At 46.5% G+C, this 17,931-nt stretch overlaps 1 protein-coding gene across 12 annotated transcripts in view; it reads right to left on the bottom strand.

The window, feature by feature from the left end:
• Nucleotides 1–17,931, bottom strand: part of CRCP (CGRP receptor component) — a 69,446-nt gene that overhangs the window by 32,708 nt on the left and 18,807 nt on the right. For 6 of the 12 annotated variants that reach the window (XM_029612912.1, XM_029612919.1, XM_029612916.1 and 3 more), the window contains 3 exons: nt 10,951–11,053; nt 5,918–6,054; nt 3,756–3,850 (listed from right to left, as the gene is read on the bottom strand). The exons of 1 other annotated variant lie outside the window; for it this stretch is intronic. In XM_029612912.1, the coding sequence (XP_029468772.1) occupies nt 3,756–3,850; nt 5,918–6,054; nt 10,951–11,053 (335 nt within the window). The remainder of the gene's footprint in view (nt 1–3,755; nt 3,851–5,917; nt 6,055–10,950; nt 11,054–17,931) is intronic. 5 more of the 12 variants (XM_029612917.1, XM_029612923.1, XM_029612921.1 and 2 more) reach the window with 3 other exon arrangements.

Raw genomic sequence — 17,931 nt, 5'->3', positions numbered from 1 at the left:
ACCTGCATCCCCTGTTCCTGTGGTGCAGTGCAGAGAAAGCATCACTTAGAAAGAGGCCTTCTGTGCTCTTCCTCCAAGGAGAGGGGGGAGCTGTACATCAGTTGGGATGATGTACTGGATGCACAGTGCATGACATTACTGAGCCCGGCAAGCTTGTCCCGCTCGCTGTGATTTATCAGAGCAGGGCTGATGTCACAGATGCTGCCAGTCTGGTCTCTGCTGAAAGGCACTGTCCGTTTTTTGTTTTCTGCCTCTGCTTTGCTTGGTTCAGGGACAGCGTGTGGAGGGGGAAGGGGGACGGGCGGATGGGTGCTGTGCTTTCTATTCAGTTCATTTCAGATCCTGCATGTGAATGCAAGCAGCAGCAATGAAAAAACATGTCTTTCCCTCAAATTCCTTCTGTTCACCTGACGGCAAAAAGGCAGTGGGATGCTTGCACGAGTGTGATCTGGCAGGGAAGGGGGAAGAGGAGCGGGGTTCTTATGATCACATGATGACTGTTCTGAAATTGTTCACAAATATTTTAAAAATGTCACGGCCATGTCAGATTTCTCTGCAAACCAAAGTTACAGACTTGTCTAAAATTTCATAGGCAGGCTCTGGTTGATGTGTCTGATCCCTCCCTCTCCTAATCAAAGAAAAAAAAGTCAGTGTGAAGAAGAGATCAGCAATGTCAAGCACATTACCTGTAATATGGAAAAGCCAGCAATGTACAACAAAGGAAGCAGGATAGTTTTATTTCAATTTCTTACTTGCCCAATACAACTCAAGCAAGTGAACTCCCATCAGCTTAAGAACAAAGCAAAACAGGACTTAATTTTTTTGCAAACAGGTTATCTAGTTTATTGTCCAAATTACCAGGTGGCAACCTTCAGAGGTACTCTTAGAAGCCAATAAGCTAAATGAGTGTCAGGATGTCTGAACAGCAGGAAAAACAAAAAACAAAAAACTGAACACTTTCAAGAAGGCTGAAAATGATAGAGCAGCTCAAAATTCAGCTCTATAATTATAAAAAATGTTCCCTCTCTGGATAAAGAGGGGAAGCTCAGGAAAAAGATCCAGAAACTGGCAGACTAATAAGAAAAGAAGTGATGCTACTCTGAACTCTGTTAAAAAATAAATAAATACAAAGTATAGATTTTCCCCCTCTGCATGTCAGTATAGCCAGCCTTCTGACCAATTATCTTCTCAAGGGCCTTTAGACCTATAAACTCAGCTATGGTAGGTAGTAGGAATGCTCTGTGTGCTGCCCTCGCCAGCTACTGGGAAGAGGCACAACACAGAGAATGGCCTGTGCCCCAAGAAGAGTAAAATCTCCTGAAGGACTACCATTTCTAAAGCAGACATTGAACAAGATCGAGCCATCTGCAACCTTACGCAGAGAAGGGAGAGCAAGGCCAAAAACTTTACACTTAGGAGCTAAGCACTAAAGCAGAATACTGGCATGCAAGTTTAAGTGGTTTCTTGCAAGAGCACCTAGGCTGCAAAGGGTGAAGCAAAAGTTAATTTTACTCACAAAATAACCCTTCGGACGGTAAATCATGCAAGTTAATGGGCTGTTAATATTGGAGCAAGAGACCTGTGTAGTTGGAAACCTTGAAGGTCCACTGTTTACTGTGCAAGCAGAACTGCTCTGTGTTCAAACTTAAAAAATGTAACATCACTGCAGCAGGCACATTAATTGTATTATCTTGTATATCACTGTGTCCACTGATAGTACCAGATAAATATTATAGTTATCCTTTCACTATATAGAGAAGACCCATCAAAAATCCTAAAGCACCGACTAACCGCAAGGCTGAAAGAGTGGTGGTCCAACTGCAGGAGGACAAATGTGTTTTGGAATTGCTAGGTTTGTGGTGTGGAGAAACCCTCATATGTAAGGGTGACTCAAGATGGCATTAGAACAGCAATAATATTCAAGGTCAAGATGCAACTTTGCTCCGGCCCTCCACCAGCTGGGACCCTACTCCCCAGCACAACTGCTGGAGACAGTGGTGGCATAGGACTACAAATTGTAACCAGAACGAAAAAAATTCAAAGGAAAAAGTGGGCAAAAGTCCGAGATAAGGTTCAAAAGAAGCAGTGCAGAACGTGATCTCCAGCGAACACGTTATCAGATACACATTGCGAGATAAAAGTCAGAAGCTGCACGTGGAAGCAAAGACAGCAGCAGCAGCAGCAATAAGCAGCCTAGGACACCCTGTCTGCTTCAAGACCTCGCTAGAGGCTTTCCTCAGATGTTTTATTTGTGCTGGCAGATGTGATTCCAAATTGCCTGGGCTTACTTTTCAAATTTAGGCAATAAGAAAAATCAGTCAGCAGACAGGTCTTGCGTTGTTCCAAGCCATGCCTTTTTCCTGGTTCGGGCTGCATCATACAACTTCGGTGCACAATCTCTCATTGCTGGTGAAACCAGAGGAAGAAAAAAATAAAAATCCCCAAAAACAAAAAAAAAAAAAATATAGCCACCCTTGAATTTTGTCATCCCAATTGTTCCTGAGCATCTTAGCTCAACTGAATGTTACAAGTACTTTAGTGCAGGCACATGGTCAGCATGGTCAAGCTGCACCAAGGGGTAGGGCAGCTGAGGCTCTTCCTCAAATGTGCGTCTCACGTCGTTTACCTCAAGAAGATATTTACAGCTGGGATTTTGTCCAGTCTGACCTGACTTTTGAAATTCTTCTTAAGGAAGAAGGCAGCAAGTATCAGGATCACCCCTAAAATAAGGCACCCCACTTAAGGGTATGCTGGTGCCAAAAATGTGTACAAGTGTGCACTGCTGAGGAGACACTTCCAGCACCGCACAGAAGATTGCTGTTTTCTTGCTGTGCATCAAATAATCATTCCAATGAACACCAAGATCAAACTCTTTGAAGCCTGACAGCCCATTTATCTGTCGCTGATTTATAAAAGCTTCATTGCGGGATTTTTTTTTTTGCACACCATATCTTCAGGGTAATAATACACTTGTGATCCATAAACAATCATCACAGCTGCAGCAGCTGTGACCGGAGTGGTGAAACCTACCCCTGCAGACAGGCAGCGCCTGGCAGATAATAGGTTGCAAAAAGCAACACACCTAAGGTGGTCAACTGCCAGAGCCTCACACTCCTAAAGACCGTAGCAGTATATGAGGCTTTTATCCCCCTCTTACTGAAAAGTCCTGACTTAACCTGACAGACCGGTCGGCTGGAAATTTATCTCTGTTGTAACCTAGGCAGATCCCATTACTTGTTTGTAGCCTTGCAATGACGGAGAATGACCAGCCATACTGGGGAGGAGATGCACTTGGGCTCTTTCTGGGAAGGAAGGCTACCTTAACAGAATGACCCTGCTGGCATGTAAAGCAGCATGGATGGGTTTCTCCTTGAGGACCTGGTGCTTGCCAGCCACAGCCTTGCTTGACTAGATTTGCGAAACCGTCCACATGGGAGGCATTTGCAACAATTTCAAATACTGATTTTTTTGCTTTTGGAAGGACAGCAGAAACCATGGCATAAACACTGTGGCTATTTTTGCTTGTTCTATTGATAAAATTGAATTAATGCATACAGACCTGAAAGCATAGCCTTCTCATATAAGCAGATTGTGTAGAGTGACTTGCCAACCAAAAACCAAGAAAGGGTGCAAGGAACTCATGACGAATCCTTTGCCCTTGGGCCCTGGGAACACAAGCCCCTCACTGAGGTGCTCAATCTCATTTTGATAACCTGTTTTTTTCTAGGATACAAACTGCCAGTAGCTACACTTACTTGGTAACCTTATGGGGCTTCATTGCAGTTAGAAAATCTCTCAGTACCTCTGGACTCTGGTGCTGGCATGGAGTTTTTGACAAGTATTTCAAGGTCTGAAAGACAGAATAAAACCCATTTATTACCCTAAAGAGGGCAGAGACAGATCCCCCCCTGTTTTGCTTTGTGGGTATTTGTGTGGGGCCAGATTCAAGTCGGCATTTTCAGAAGCTCTGCTGGCTCCCTACTTTGACAGATTTTATTTTAAATAGGTTTGCTTCATTGGAAAAAGCACAGAGCAAGTTCTAGGACAGATTTTCTCAGTTGACTGGATTCTAGGAAGGTTTGTCATACCATTTACTGGCCCAACATAATAAATTATAAAAAGAAGGATTTATGTTAGTACATGTGCTCCAGACTTCTTACATCGTCGTCTTTGGACAACTCTTCTTTTTTGGTCAATATACAATATCACATCTTATAAAGACCCCCCCCACCCCCCCTTTCTCCAGGCCAGTACTGCTACTATTAGAAGCATGTGCTACTTGAGTTTCCCAAAAATCACTCGCCTTATGGGTAACAAAGAATACACATCTGCCCCTGTGTTACTGGCACAGAACAGGCCTCCGCTTTTGGCAGCTGAAGCAATAGGTCGAATTAAAAAATACAAGACACAGAAAAGACACAGGACACTAAACTTGACATTTCAACCTTGGTAAGTCTTATTTAGTAGTTTTTCTAATTAGTTATTCTGCTAGGGAAACACTCAGTTGCCATCATGGTACCCCCGCAGACATCTAATCATCCAATATATGTTGACAGCATGGACAGGAACAACAAGACAGACTGGATGGTTTTCTACAGACATCTACTAATGCACTATGTAAAGGCCAGGCGCAGTGAAAACGAATCCCCCAATCCCATGCTGCCTCACCAAATGTGCCATTTACCTACTCTGGAAGAACAATTTATTAAAAAAATGTATGAAAAAGCTTGAGTACAAGCCTCAGAATGAAGCAAGGGGATTGGGGAAGGGGAGGGATAGAGCAGTCGTCTGGTGGAGGTGGCAGGTGCTATACGGCAGCGTTCAAAAAGAGGCATGGGGGGGACCTTCGGTGACTGGGAAAGCGAGGGTCAAGCAAGATTTAGGATACAGCAGCAGGTGGGGAAAATGGCCCTGGGGATCTTTATCCGCTGTCCGTTTCTAGGAGTTCCTTTTTCTTAGGTCAAGTAGCAGTGCATTCTACTGCCTTAAGAACCCCATAGCTTAACCAGAAACAAGCTTTAGCAGCCTTATCCCACCGGAGTCACATGCCAATTATTAATGCAAAAAGAATTCACAAATTCCTGTGCATCTCTTTCCCCCTATGATATAGCCACTGGATCTGGAAGATATTTTTCCTTTTTTTTGTGACAGGCATTAGTGGAAAGAATACAGTAGATTTGCTGAGCAGGGATGGAAACATCAGGTCATCTAAAATGTGGTGCCAGGCTGGAACCAGACAGAAAAGAAGCTGCTGCCAGGGCCAGGTCCAAAGCCCATTGGTTGGATAGGAAGGAGAAGAGGAAGAAAGGCTGGAGGGTAGAGCAAAAAAAAAAAAAAAAAAAAGTGTCAGAATCAAGAATGAAAGCAAACAAAACACTATTTAAAAAGCTATAAAGAATGTTTCTCCTCTTTCCAAAACATTTTGGCTGGAGCCTAAGTTTTCTAAAACTATTTCCAGCCCTGCTCACGAAGGATCTAGAAGTTAAGCATTGGAAGGTTCCCTTCTATTCAGACACAGAGTCACAGCAAATCTCTTTAGGGCAGCTGCAGGTTTAAGTCAGCAGCCCCTAAACTCTCTCCTTATGGGCCACAGCCGTCAGTTTTTCAGGATTTCCACAATGAATGTGCACATCATCTATGTGTACGCTGCCTCGATTGCATGCAGATAGATCTGATGCATATTCATTGTGGAAATCCCAAAGAGCTGACTGTTGCAGCTCTCAAGGACCAGGTTCAAGGTAAACATTCACATTCATCTTCCTGCTGGTGCATGGCATGTGCAATACCAAGCAGGTGTTGCTTATACCTTGTATCTAGTCAGTGAAGTTCTTCCTTGAAATAAGCATTTAAACGGGGGAAGAGAACATGCCTAACTGTTCCTAAAACATACTTTGAAAGGCTCCACTCCATACCGTACCTTCCTGTACACAGAATTTATGTAAATGAGCTGTACATCCAAGTCCTGCAGTGCCATCTTCTGGAACATCCTGGGAGTGCTGGGTTTTTGGTTTGTTTTTTTAAAGTGGCCAGGGAAGTATCTACAGCACCTGTATACTATATATAATCAAAAATAAGTATGATTTTGTATTAAAGTGGCAGCATTATGCAGGGATGTTACAGGAAGATACACATCTTGTTTTGCCTCACTCTTGGAACATGCAATGTAAAGAAAAACCAAATAGAAGGATCCTGCCCCAGAGGGCTTACAACCCAAGAATCCAATACAGGAAAAGATCTGAAGCTACACAAGACATACGAAGGATATCCTGAAAACAAACCAGCTGAGGGGCAAGACTGGTTTGAGCACCGTTGTTTCAGATTGAAACCAGACCAGAGACCTCACTAAAGATCAGAGGGCAAGACCAGAGCCAGGAGTTGAATTGCTGTCCTAAAGAAGCCTGCTGCTACAAAGACACACAGAACTGCGGATTAACACTGAAGACAAACAGTAATACAGCTGAAACATAAAACCTGCATTTAAAAATTTTTTTTTTAAAACACCCTAGCTAAAAACAATTAGAACACCACCACAAAAGCCTTACCCTAAAGCAAGGGCCAGCAGGCATGCTTAAGAGTTACAGACCATGCTGTGAGCCTTGGCTGGATGTTGGCTAATTTCCCATTTGCCAACCCATAACTCAAACAAAAATGCCACAGCAGAAAACACAGCTTTCCTAGAGCAGGGAACTCATCTTCGATTGAGATGAGTGGAGATACTGCCGAGGAAGGATTATAATGTTTGCATCTACAGGTCACCAAGCAGGAGGGTGTTTGGGTGATTTCCTGAGCAGATCCAGCTCACATTTTAGCTGTTATGAGATGGATTTTTCGTGTCCCCTTGGGCCTCGGCCCAACCCCAGACGAATCTAGGACCGAACCAAGGGTTGGCAGTGTGTCCCAGCATGGTGGAGACAAGGTCTTACCCTCTGCCGGACCTGCATGCTCCCGGAACCAACAAGTTGATGTTGGTAGATGAACAGTCCTCCGACCGTTCCCAGCCCTTTCGGACCTGTTGCTTTGGATCGGCATGGAGCAGCAGGCTGGACTGAGGATGAGTGCAGACAGAGGCCTTGTGACACAAAAGACTTTGGACTAGGACTGAGGCGAAGACACCACAGACGAGGCAAGGAACTTGGAAGAGTCAAGACGAGACGAGGAACTGGGGAGGTTAGACATTGGCACTGTCTCTCAGAGCGCCCTACACAGTCCACCCGCGGGACTGGTCACGGACCACCCTGTCCCACTGCGCGCCTTACACAGCCTGAGGAGGCTGGTCTCGGACCATGCGGAGAGCGGGACGAGCACAGGAAGGAATCCAGCTGAGGCGAGACTCCGATGATGGAGCCGGTGTCATCCACCGGAGCTGGCAGGTCATGAAGGCTCAGGAGCGCAGGACATGAATCCAGCTGCAGGCAACTCCACTGACAGAGACGCATCACCCGGAGAACCATGGAGCTGACAGGACAAGAAGGCTCAAGAGCACAGGAGAACTTGGAAGGCACTGGAGAAGAACATCAGGAAACCTGGAACATCAGGAAGCAAGACCTCGGGAAATGAGACATCAGGAGACCTGGACGAGGAGCTAAGGAGATGAAGACATGGCACAAGAAGCAGACGAGACATGGAGCTCCAATGATGAACGAGAAGGACCTGACAGAGCGCTGGAAGACAGAAACGTCCAGGAGCGAAGTAACTCCTATGCAAGGCAAAGGTGGAATGCAGGAGCAGCCCTTTTATAGGGCTGATACAGGAAAAAGTCCTTAGGTGGGGCCCAGGGCATATCTGGCCGTGGGCCCTTTAAATCTGGCAAGGAGGTGTGGCCGCACGCCTAGGAGCAGGAACAGGAAGCTGTGCAGGACCGTGGACAGCGGCCCTGCACAGACGTCGATGTGGAGAAGCAGGGCTGGGCCGAGGAGCAGGCCCAGACGTTGGCAGTGGCTCCTGCCACTGCAGGAGGACCAGAGGACAGCTCCGGCCGCTAGGAAAGCTTGGGGACTGCGGCCTCCAGCTGCGAAGATGGCAGAGAGGTCTGCGGCTCCAGCCGCGGTGAAGAGAGCATAATGGGCAGCCTCCGGGCCGCAAGAGGCAAACTGAGTCCATGGCACCGGCCACGGGAGAGGCCCGATGTCGTTGGCATCCGGCCGCATCGGGAGAGCAGCAGAGGTGGGAAGCCCGCGGGCAGGAATCATGACATTAGCTGTGGTTCACCTTGCATAACCATTGCCAGTTTCCCCCCCTTCACTGTTGTCCAACATAGGGAATGTGCAAAACAGGTTGGAAAAACATATTTGTAAACAAATAAGATAAATATGTAGGCTCACTGAGTCAGTTCAAAGAACAGTGAACTGGCACTGGCAAACCAGAAAAAAAAAAAATCTGTCAAGTTCAAACCAGGTGGAAATGCACCTGGCTCAGGTTCAGCAATGAAAGTCAGCACTTTTCTAGTCCTCTAGTAGAAAAAAAACAAAAAACATTTGATGGCATCAATTCATGGCCTCAGAAAAGCCCACATCAACCCTGGTCAATGCGGGCTCTCTGCCAGTCAAACAAGGAGGGTAACTGTCAAAGGGATTTCTGCAGGAAAAACAATGCTTGATCCACAGAAACGGCACTTTCTAAAGCTGTGGCACCAAGTCATCGTTCCGGTATCTGAGTCTTCAGTGGGATTTGCGCACCCACACTTTTTGATTTTAAAAGTGTGTTTGTTTCTCTTCCAGCTCGGGCCCGCAGCTTGATTTCGAAATATCTAATGTAATATCGTTTTGTTTGGAGATACAATGGGTCATAATAGACTGCTGGAAGCATCTTATTACTACACTGATGAAGGGGGGCTGGGGGGAATGGACAATATAAGCTTCTGTTTATCATCATCATCATCAATTACTTATGCTTGTATGTGACATGGTCCATGGATGGGCACTCGAGAGCATGAGCCCCTGTGCCGCGACGCAACCGACAACCCTGAGGCTGGCTGTGGTCCACGCCACTGGCAGGCAAGCATATCTGGGCACAGGCTGACCATGAAGACCAAAGGCAGCTGCAGAGTCTCTCTGCTGCATGGAAGACCGGCGGTGACGCCAGCATCAGGGGCCACAGTGTTCTACAGCAGTGTTTCAAGCTGCAGGGAGCAGCAGTATGGATGGAGGAGACGGGCTGCACTGAAGCAGATGGCATCCTGGTTCAGTGGCACTCCAAGGCTGCACAGGAAGCAGAAGCGGCAACCAGGTGAGCAAGGCCACTCGTGGAGCCTTCCCGTGAGCGGTATCACAATAGTACCCCCTCCTCAAAGCCCCCCCCCCCCTCCCAGACTCTTCTCTTCGGCTTCAGAGGAGATATAGGTAATCCCTTACCAAAAAGGACTCAAGGGGAAAACACAGGATCCAAAGATACTTTGTTTCAGGAACTGGAGCAAGGAACCATACTGAATGAGCTGAACGAAGACATGGCCACAAGCTGGGACAAAGACATGATTTAAACACACTGAAGGCTAGAACCAAGACTGGAGAACTTTAACAATAATCTGGGTGCAGGTACCTCCTGCGAGTCATAGGCAAAAAAAAAAAAAAAAAAAGACACCTCAGGAAGCAACGAGAATCAAAGCAAGAAAGGCCTATCGCAAGAACGCGTTCACCCAGCTCATGGCCTTCACAATCTGCTGTGAATGCGGACAGGCACTCGAGAGCGAGAGCCCCATACCATGACGCGACTGACAACCCTGAAGCTGGCCGTGATCCACGCTGCTGGCAGGCGAGCACATCCAGGCATGGGCTGACAAACAGGGAACTCTTAACTTGGGACAGGAACTCTCGAAGATTTGGCACAGGAACTAGGAGACCACTCGACTTGGAATAAGAATATTTGGACGTCCAACACACTCCAGGAATTGAGAACCAGCAACCCAAGCTGGTCTCTGGGGTAGCCCTCTGGCCACTCCAAAAGCCCTTTCAGACTGCCACTTGAAAGCGGTTTGAGCGCAAGGGCAGATGGAGGCAGAGGACTTGAAGATGACTCTTGAGATGTGGACATAACATCGAAGACTCTGACATGGCTTGAAAACAGGAACATGGCTCGAAGGAATAAGACAAGGGCTCGGAACAGACAGGTAGCTCGAATAAGAACTCCAGAGACCAGGGACAAGACTCAGGAACTCGAACCTTGGGAGAGACTCTGAAATCTTGAACCAGCAGCGAGGACTTGGACAAGACTCTGAAGACTTAAGACACTGGAATCAGAAACAGAATACAAGAAACAGGAGACCTTGAAGGACTGGTAAACCTTGTGAAGGCCTGAAGCAATAACATCAGGAAGGCCTTTTCCCGCCACGGTCTCTTTAAATATTGAGTAGGTCGCATGTCTAGGGAGGATAGGAGCAGCAGAGACATCCGGTGGCGTTCCAGGCTACGAAGACCAAAGACAGCGTGGTCGTCTCTCTACCGCATGGAACACCAGTGGCGACACTGGATTCTGGGGCTACAGTGTTGGACAGCAGTGTTTCAAGCTGCGAGGAGCAGCAGCATCTGGGCTGCGCTGAAGCAGGTAGCGTCTGGGTTCAGCAACACTACGAGGCCGTGCAGGGAACAGAGGTGGCAACCAGGTGAGTAAGGTCGCTCACGGGGCCTCCCAGGAATGATATCACACCACCACCTGGTTGTGTCTAGTTGTGATTGTGTATTAAAAATTTCAATTAACATTTAAAAACAGAATCTTAAAACATCATAAACACAACAAAAACCATGTCAGTCAAGAGATCAGCAACTGTTGGAATGCATAGCTGGAGTTCTCAGAAACGACTAAAGACTCCCAGAATTTAGTCTGACCTGGATTTTTCTTTACCTGCACAGATAAAGCATCAGGTGTCATGCAGTTCACAGTCCTAGAACAGCCCCTGGTGTCTAGCATTGTACATTCTCTGGTTTAAAAAAGTGAATTTGTTAATAGAGCAGCTCTTACTTGCCTCGTACATGATAGTATTCAGATTCTGTTGCCCGACACTGTGCTTGCTTTTCCCACTCTCTTTACGTTGCTCCTTGAGGTCCGTGAGGAGCTGGAACACCTGCAAGAGCACGCAGTTACCTGGAAAGTTCTTCCCACATTCGCTCTCATTTTAGGGGCCACAATAATGAGCAGAGCCTGGGAGAAGGTAGGGCTTATTCACAGGTATACACCCACGCTCACATTAAACAAACAAAAAAACCCCACCCACTTATAAGCTTAAAAAGCCATCTTATTTTTCCTGCTATTTTAAAATGTTTACAGCTTATCTTAAGAAAAAGATCTCAGCATAAAACAGCCTGAGCCATTCCAGCTGAGCAGCGTAGTCATCTTGTAAATGATATAGGGAAGAGCATTATTCTTGTTCCCATGTGGCTAATTAGGCTGGGAGTAAAAGCCAGAAAGGCTTAAACTACTAAGCATCGAGTCTCAAAACATTTCCTGGTCAGGAAGGACGGAGCAAATTGGAGTAAAAAATGTAGTAAGTGTTAATGTCCATCCAGACAGACAAACGTCGCTCATGGTAGAATTAGATGCCTTTTCATGTTTACTCTTTTCTTTATTCTCATTTAATGGGTACTGCCACAGGACAGCCCCTGCACACCAAAATTTAAACATGAATTCTACATAAAAGTAACAGGGTGGCTCAGAGGAAGAGAGGAACAAGGAGAAGAAATAAGTGAAGGTTACCATCCTTTTAATGACAGAAGCTAGTGATACCAGGTAGACCAGCAGTTATTAACCCAGTCCTCAGAATGCAACAGGCAGTCAAGTTTTCAGCATATCCACAACGATTAGGCATGAGAAAGATTTGCATAGAATGGAGGCAGTGCATACAAATCTCTCACGCTTATCATGGATAGCCTGAAATCCAGACTGGCTGAGTGTGTCCTGAGGACAAGAGCCTGTTTTGCCATATGCATGTTAATCTATAAACACAGCCCCTAGCTGACAGAAACAGAAAATTCTGCAGCATATTTACATAGATTTTACATATTAAATAATGTATATTTGTATTTTGCTTTATGACTGTGTCTGGATAACATCTTTTTGGGGGAAAAGGATACTTGGTTCTCACCTGCTAATTTTCATTCCTGAAGTACCACAGATCAGTCCAGACAAGTGGGTTTTACATCCTTACCAGCAGATGGAGGATGAGAACCAAAGACTTTGAGCCCTGCTACATAACCTAGAGCAGTGGTTCTCAACCTTTTTTCGGCCGGGACACACCTGACAGATGGTTCTCACATGCGTGACACACTGAACATGTGACCATCACGGGACAAAATGTAAATATACATTCTGCATCCTCAGGAACCACGTCGACCCCCAAAAATGGGTGCAGAGCAGAACTAGGGCATTACCCGTATGGCTCACCATACAAAAAAAAAGATATTCTGGATCTGATGACATCTCAGTAAAAGCAAAGCAAACTCTCTTTACTGGCAAGCACAATACCCCTCCTTATGAAAAGACAGTAATTAACCAGGCCCTAAACACTAATACACCTCCTATTGGGAAAACAGAGCAAGCCAAGCTGCTATAGATACCCACTTAGAAATAATTGTAAAACTATACTAATAAATGTTACAAAACAGCTGATGAACGGAATAACATCCAACAATTAAAAACTCATAAAAATTATTAAAAATTGTCTAAATATCAAAATATTTCAAAACAGCAGACACATCACATAACACCCAATAATTAAAATGGCAATCAATCAAGAAAAATAAACTTAAAAAGCTGCCTTTACTTATCCTCTCCAGCAACTCTCCTACTCCTTTCCCTTGCAGACCAATAGCACTCACCAGAAGCAGCAGTGGCTGCTGAAGCTCTGTCCTCACAGTCCTCTTCCTTAGGGCCCACAACCAGTCACAACCAGTCTCTGTCTCACACAGACCAGTAACTTCCATAACTAGTATCTCTTCCTCACACACACACACCAGTCACCTCCCTGACCAGTCTCTGTCTCTCAGACACACACACCAGTCACCTCCCTGACCAGTCTCTCTCAATCACACACATGCTGTCACTTACATACAAGCACACACATACTCTGTCACTTACAACCACACACACTGCCACTTATGCACCCATTGTACCACACACACAAGCTCTCACTCATGCACCCAAGCACCCATTCTACCACATACACACACACACTGCCACTCATGCAACCAGGCATGCATTCTAACACACACACACACACACACAAAGCTGCCACTCACCACTCAGGCACCCATTCTACCACAGGCACACAAGCTCTCACTCATGCAATCAGGCACCCATTCTAACACACACACACACACAAAGCTGCCACTCACGCACCCAGGCATGCATTCCAACACACACATACATAAAGCTGCCACTCACGCACCCAGGCACCCATTCTACCACAGGCACACAAGCTCTCACTCATGCACCCAGGCACCCATTCTAACACACACACACGCACACAAGCTCTTACTCATGCACCCAGGTACCCATTCTACCACACACACACACACGCACGCACACAAGCTCTCACTCATGCACCCAGGCACCCATTCTACCACACACACACAAGCTCTCACTCATGCACCCAGGCACCCATTCTACCACACACACACACACACACACACACGCACACAAGCTCTCACTCATGCTCCCAGGCACCCATTCTACCACACACACACACACGCACACAAGCTCTCACTCATGCTCCCAGGCACCCATTCTACCACACACACACACGCACACAAGCTCTCACTCATGCTCCCAGGCACCCATTCTACCACACACACACACGCACACAAGCTCTCACTCATGCACCCAGGCACCCATTCTACCACACACACACAAGCTCTCACTCATGCACCCATTCTACCACACACACACGCACACAAGCTCTCACTCATGCACCCATTCTACCACACACACACACACACAAGCTCTCACTCATGCACCCATTCTACCACACACACACGCACACAAGCTCTCACTCATGCACCCATTCTACCACACACACACGCACACAAGCTCTCACTCATGCACCCATTCTACCACACACACACAAGCTCTCACTCATGCACCCAGGCACACAAGCTCTCACTCATGCACCCAGGCACCCATTCTACCACAAGCACACAAGCTCACGTGGAGCCTCTTCTCATTGTTTGGCCTCCACTTCTCAGCCACCTCTGGCCTGACCTCCTGCGGTACGCAACGTCTCTCCAGCCGCCTCCCGCAGTGTGCAGGGTCTCTCCTCTCTTCAGCCGCCGGCAGCGGCGCACAGTGTCTCTTCGTTCTTCGGCCCCGCCGCTGGTGACGCACAGGTCTCTCTGCTCTTCAGCTGCCGGCGGCACGCAGCGTCTCTTCGTTCTTCGGCCCCGCCGCTGGTGACACGCAGGTCTCTCTGCTCTTCAGCTGCCGGCGGCGCGCAGCGTCTCTTCGTTCTTCGGCCCTGCTGACGTCGGCGCGCAGGTCTTTTCGTTCTTCGGCCCCGCTGGCGTTAGCGCGCAGCGTCTCTTCATTCTTCGGCCCCGCCCCTAGGGAGAAGGGAAGCACAAGCGGGGCAGTGGAACACCGGGAGCCGCGACACACCTGCCGGAGCTTGGCGACACACTGGTGTGTCGCGACACACCGGTTGAGAACCACTGACCTAGAGTGCCACCTGCAATCCCTCAATATTGACCTGTACCCAAGCCAGATTAGAGATCAACCACCCCAACTACTGTGTAAATAAGGGGAAAACACTTAACCCAAACAATAGGAAAATAAACATAGCATAACCACTAGCAGCCCAAGGGAGAACCAAACAATTAGGCCATCTTCTGAAGGATCTGAATATGTATAACCTGTGGGAAATTTTAAGCAGCTAATTAGCTTATGTGAAAACTTTTGTACCATGATAGAAATTAGTGAAGCAGAGAATCACTAATATTAATATTACTTGATATAATGCCTATAAGTTCTGAGAATAAATATGCCATTTTTCTTAGCCTGCTTATAACAAAAAATAAGTCATGAGATCTATTAAAGAGCAGTTATTCAGGAGGCTAAGGGTGCAGATAGCATAGGAAAACAGGACAGCAGCCACTTGGCCACACCTAACTGCTTGCTGATGAGATAAGGAGAGACAGCTGGGGCCTCAAGAACACATGGGAGTAGCTCAGAGAAGAACCTAGAGCAAAAGTCAGAAGAATCATCTTAAAAAGAGCAACATGAGACAAACTGTTTGAAATTAGAAAAAGAACAGGTCAGAGGAAAAGCTTTTGGACATTATCAGTGGTTAATGAAGTGCCTAATAAGCTGTTCCTGGTTTCCCAGCACTATGTTCCCTTATTTCCAAAGATATCAGACTCACATTGGGAACTGTGAGGGGAAGTATTTTTGTGCATATTCCTTAATGCAAACTCTAATCTTGTATACTTTTATTGCTTATTCTCACTTATAAGTAAATTCCTATCGTTGTAAATAAGTGTATTTGAATTCTGTGACATATAACCTACTAATCAGCCACCTTTTACAAACCTGACAATTCTTCCCAAAAAGTGTAACATAAGATGGACTTGCCGCAACGGTCTTGAGCAAAAGATACACAAGGATGAGTCTCTGGACTGATCTGTAGTACTTCAGGAATAAAAATCAGCAGGTAAGAACCAATTTACCTTTCTTGTTCGTACCCCAGATCAGTCCAGATAAGTGGGATATACCAAAGCAACCCTACAATGGGCAGGGCCACAAAAGACTCCCACGCAACACACTCACCAAAAGAGATACTTCACCTGGAGCCTAAACATCCAACTGGTAATGGCAAGAAAAAGTGTATAAAGACAACCACGTCGCTGCTCTACAAATCTCTTGCGGCGAAACCAACTGACACTCAGCCCAAGCAGCCGCCTGTGCCCTAGAAGGATGTGCACACAATCCATCCGGAATCCTCCTTCCTTTGCAACGTAGGCCGAGAATCATTTTCTTCAGCCAACATGCTATCGTACCCTTGGAAACCTTGCAACTCTCTCTCTTGCACCTCCAAAAATCAAGAATAAATGATCTGATTGTTAAAAACTGCTGGTGACTTAAATAACGCAACAGCACCTGGCGAACATCCAAGAGATGGAGCTTCCTGGACTCAGATGATTCATCTGACCAATTTGAGAAAGCTGGCAGCTCTACTGTCTGATTCAGATGGAAGGGAGAAACCACCTTAGGTAGGAATGAGGGAACCATACGCAACGACACTCCTTCATTTGAGATTCTCAGAAAAGGCTCCCTACAGGATAAAACATGCAGCTCTGAAATTCTTCGAGCTGAACAAATTGCCACCAGAATAACTTTCAGAGTAAGGTCCTTCAACGAGGCCTCTCTCAACAGCTCAAACAGAGGTCCACAAAGTACCCGCAATACTAAACTCCACGCCAGACACAACCTACAAACCCGGCAGATGCTTAACCTCTTTAAGGAATCTCACCACATCTGGATACGAGGCCAATGACCTTCCGTGAAGCTTGCCTCTGAGACAACCCAAGGCTTCCACCTGAACTGGAAGAGAATTGTAAGCCAAACCCTTGGAAAGACCGTACTGCAGAAAGGCTAACACCTGCAGAATATCCACCAACAATAGGTCAATGCCTTCCTCCAAACACCAGTTGTTGAAAATTCTCAAGACCCAGATATACGCTATAGACATGGCCAGCCTCCTAGTCTGAAGCAATGTGAAAATCATTGGTTCCAAGTAACCTTTCAATCGCAAACATCTCCTCTCAAAAGCCAAGTTGCGAGACAAAAGTGATCTGCCCAATCTGAGAAAATAGGACCTTGTCTTAATAGCCCCTGCAGATGACATTATTAGAATCAAAAAGTTACCAATAAGGGCCCTGACCTCAGCGGTCAGAGTAACAGATAAGTATGAGAAAAATAAGTACGAAAGCTTGCTGGGCAGACTGGATGGGCCATTTGGTCTTCTTCTGCCGTCATTTCTGTGTCATTTCTATGAGCCAACCTCAGGGGTCCGTCAACTGTGAGCTGAATTAGATCTGCAAACCACAGATGATGCGTTCACTCCAGCACAACTAGCACCACACGACCCGGATGCTTCTCACTGCGCCGTAACATCCGACCTATGAGAGGCCATAGAGGGAATACATACAGAAGAACTCCTGTGGGTCACAAAAGAACCAGGGTGTCTATGCCCTTGGCTCCGTTCTCCTGCCTGTGACTGAAGAACCTTGCCACCTTGGCATTACTCTTGCAAGTCATCAGATCCAGCCCTGGACTATCCCAACAGGATCAGATAAGATCAAAGGCTTCTACTAACAGCTCCTATTCTCCCAGGTCCAACTGTTGTCGGCTGAGATAGTCCGTCTGCACACTGTCCACTCCCAAACACATGAGAAATAACTATTCCCTTCAAATGTAGCTCCGCCCAGACAAAAATTTCCTGAGCCTCCTGGGTCACTGCGTGACTTCGCTCCCCCTGCCAATTGATATATGCCACCATAATTGCATTGTATGAAAACACTCCAACCATGGATCAACAGGAGGAACACCACCAATGCTCTGCGCAGGATGTGTGTGCCTAAGTCTGTGACCAACACAGAGACAATGATTGACCCAGAATCCTCTGCCGCCTCGGCCTGCTTGTAGTTCTGGTAATGTGAACCTTAAATGCCCTATTGACCCTAATTTGGAGAAATTACAGGAGACATCTGGACAGCAGCTGGAGCTGTCAAACTTGTGATGGAGCGTCATGGGGTTACAATGAGCAGAAGGAAAAGGTCAGAATCTCATAGGCTAACATTAGTCTTAGAGATCTCCCTGAGGGTGAAGAAGTGACAGGACAAAGGACTAAGAAGATTGATGTGACCACTATGCAGCAGGCCCCAATTTGGGAAAGGGATCAAGGTAACAGTTTCTCATGTCAAAAAGAAGATAGGTTAGACCTGTGTACGTGAT

This window comes from Rhinatrema bivittatum, chromosome 8, assembly GCF_901001135.1.
Source record: "Rhinatrema bivittatum chromosome 8, aRhiBiv1.1, whole genome shotgun sequence".
NCBI classification, from domain to species: domain Eukaryota; kingdom Metazoa; phylum Chordata; class Amphibia; order Gymnophiona; family Rhinatrematidae; genus Rhinatrema; species Rhinatrema bivittatum.
This window is presented reverse-complemented; position numbering and strand designations above follow the sequence as displayed.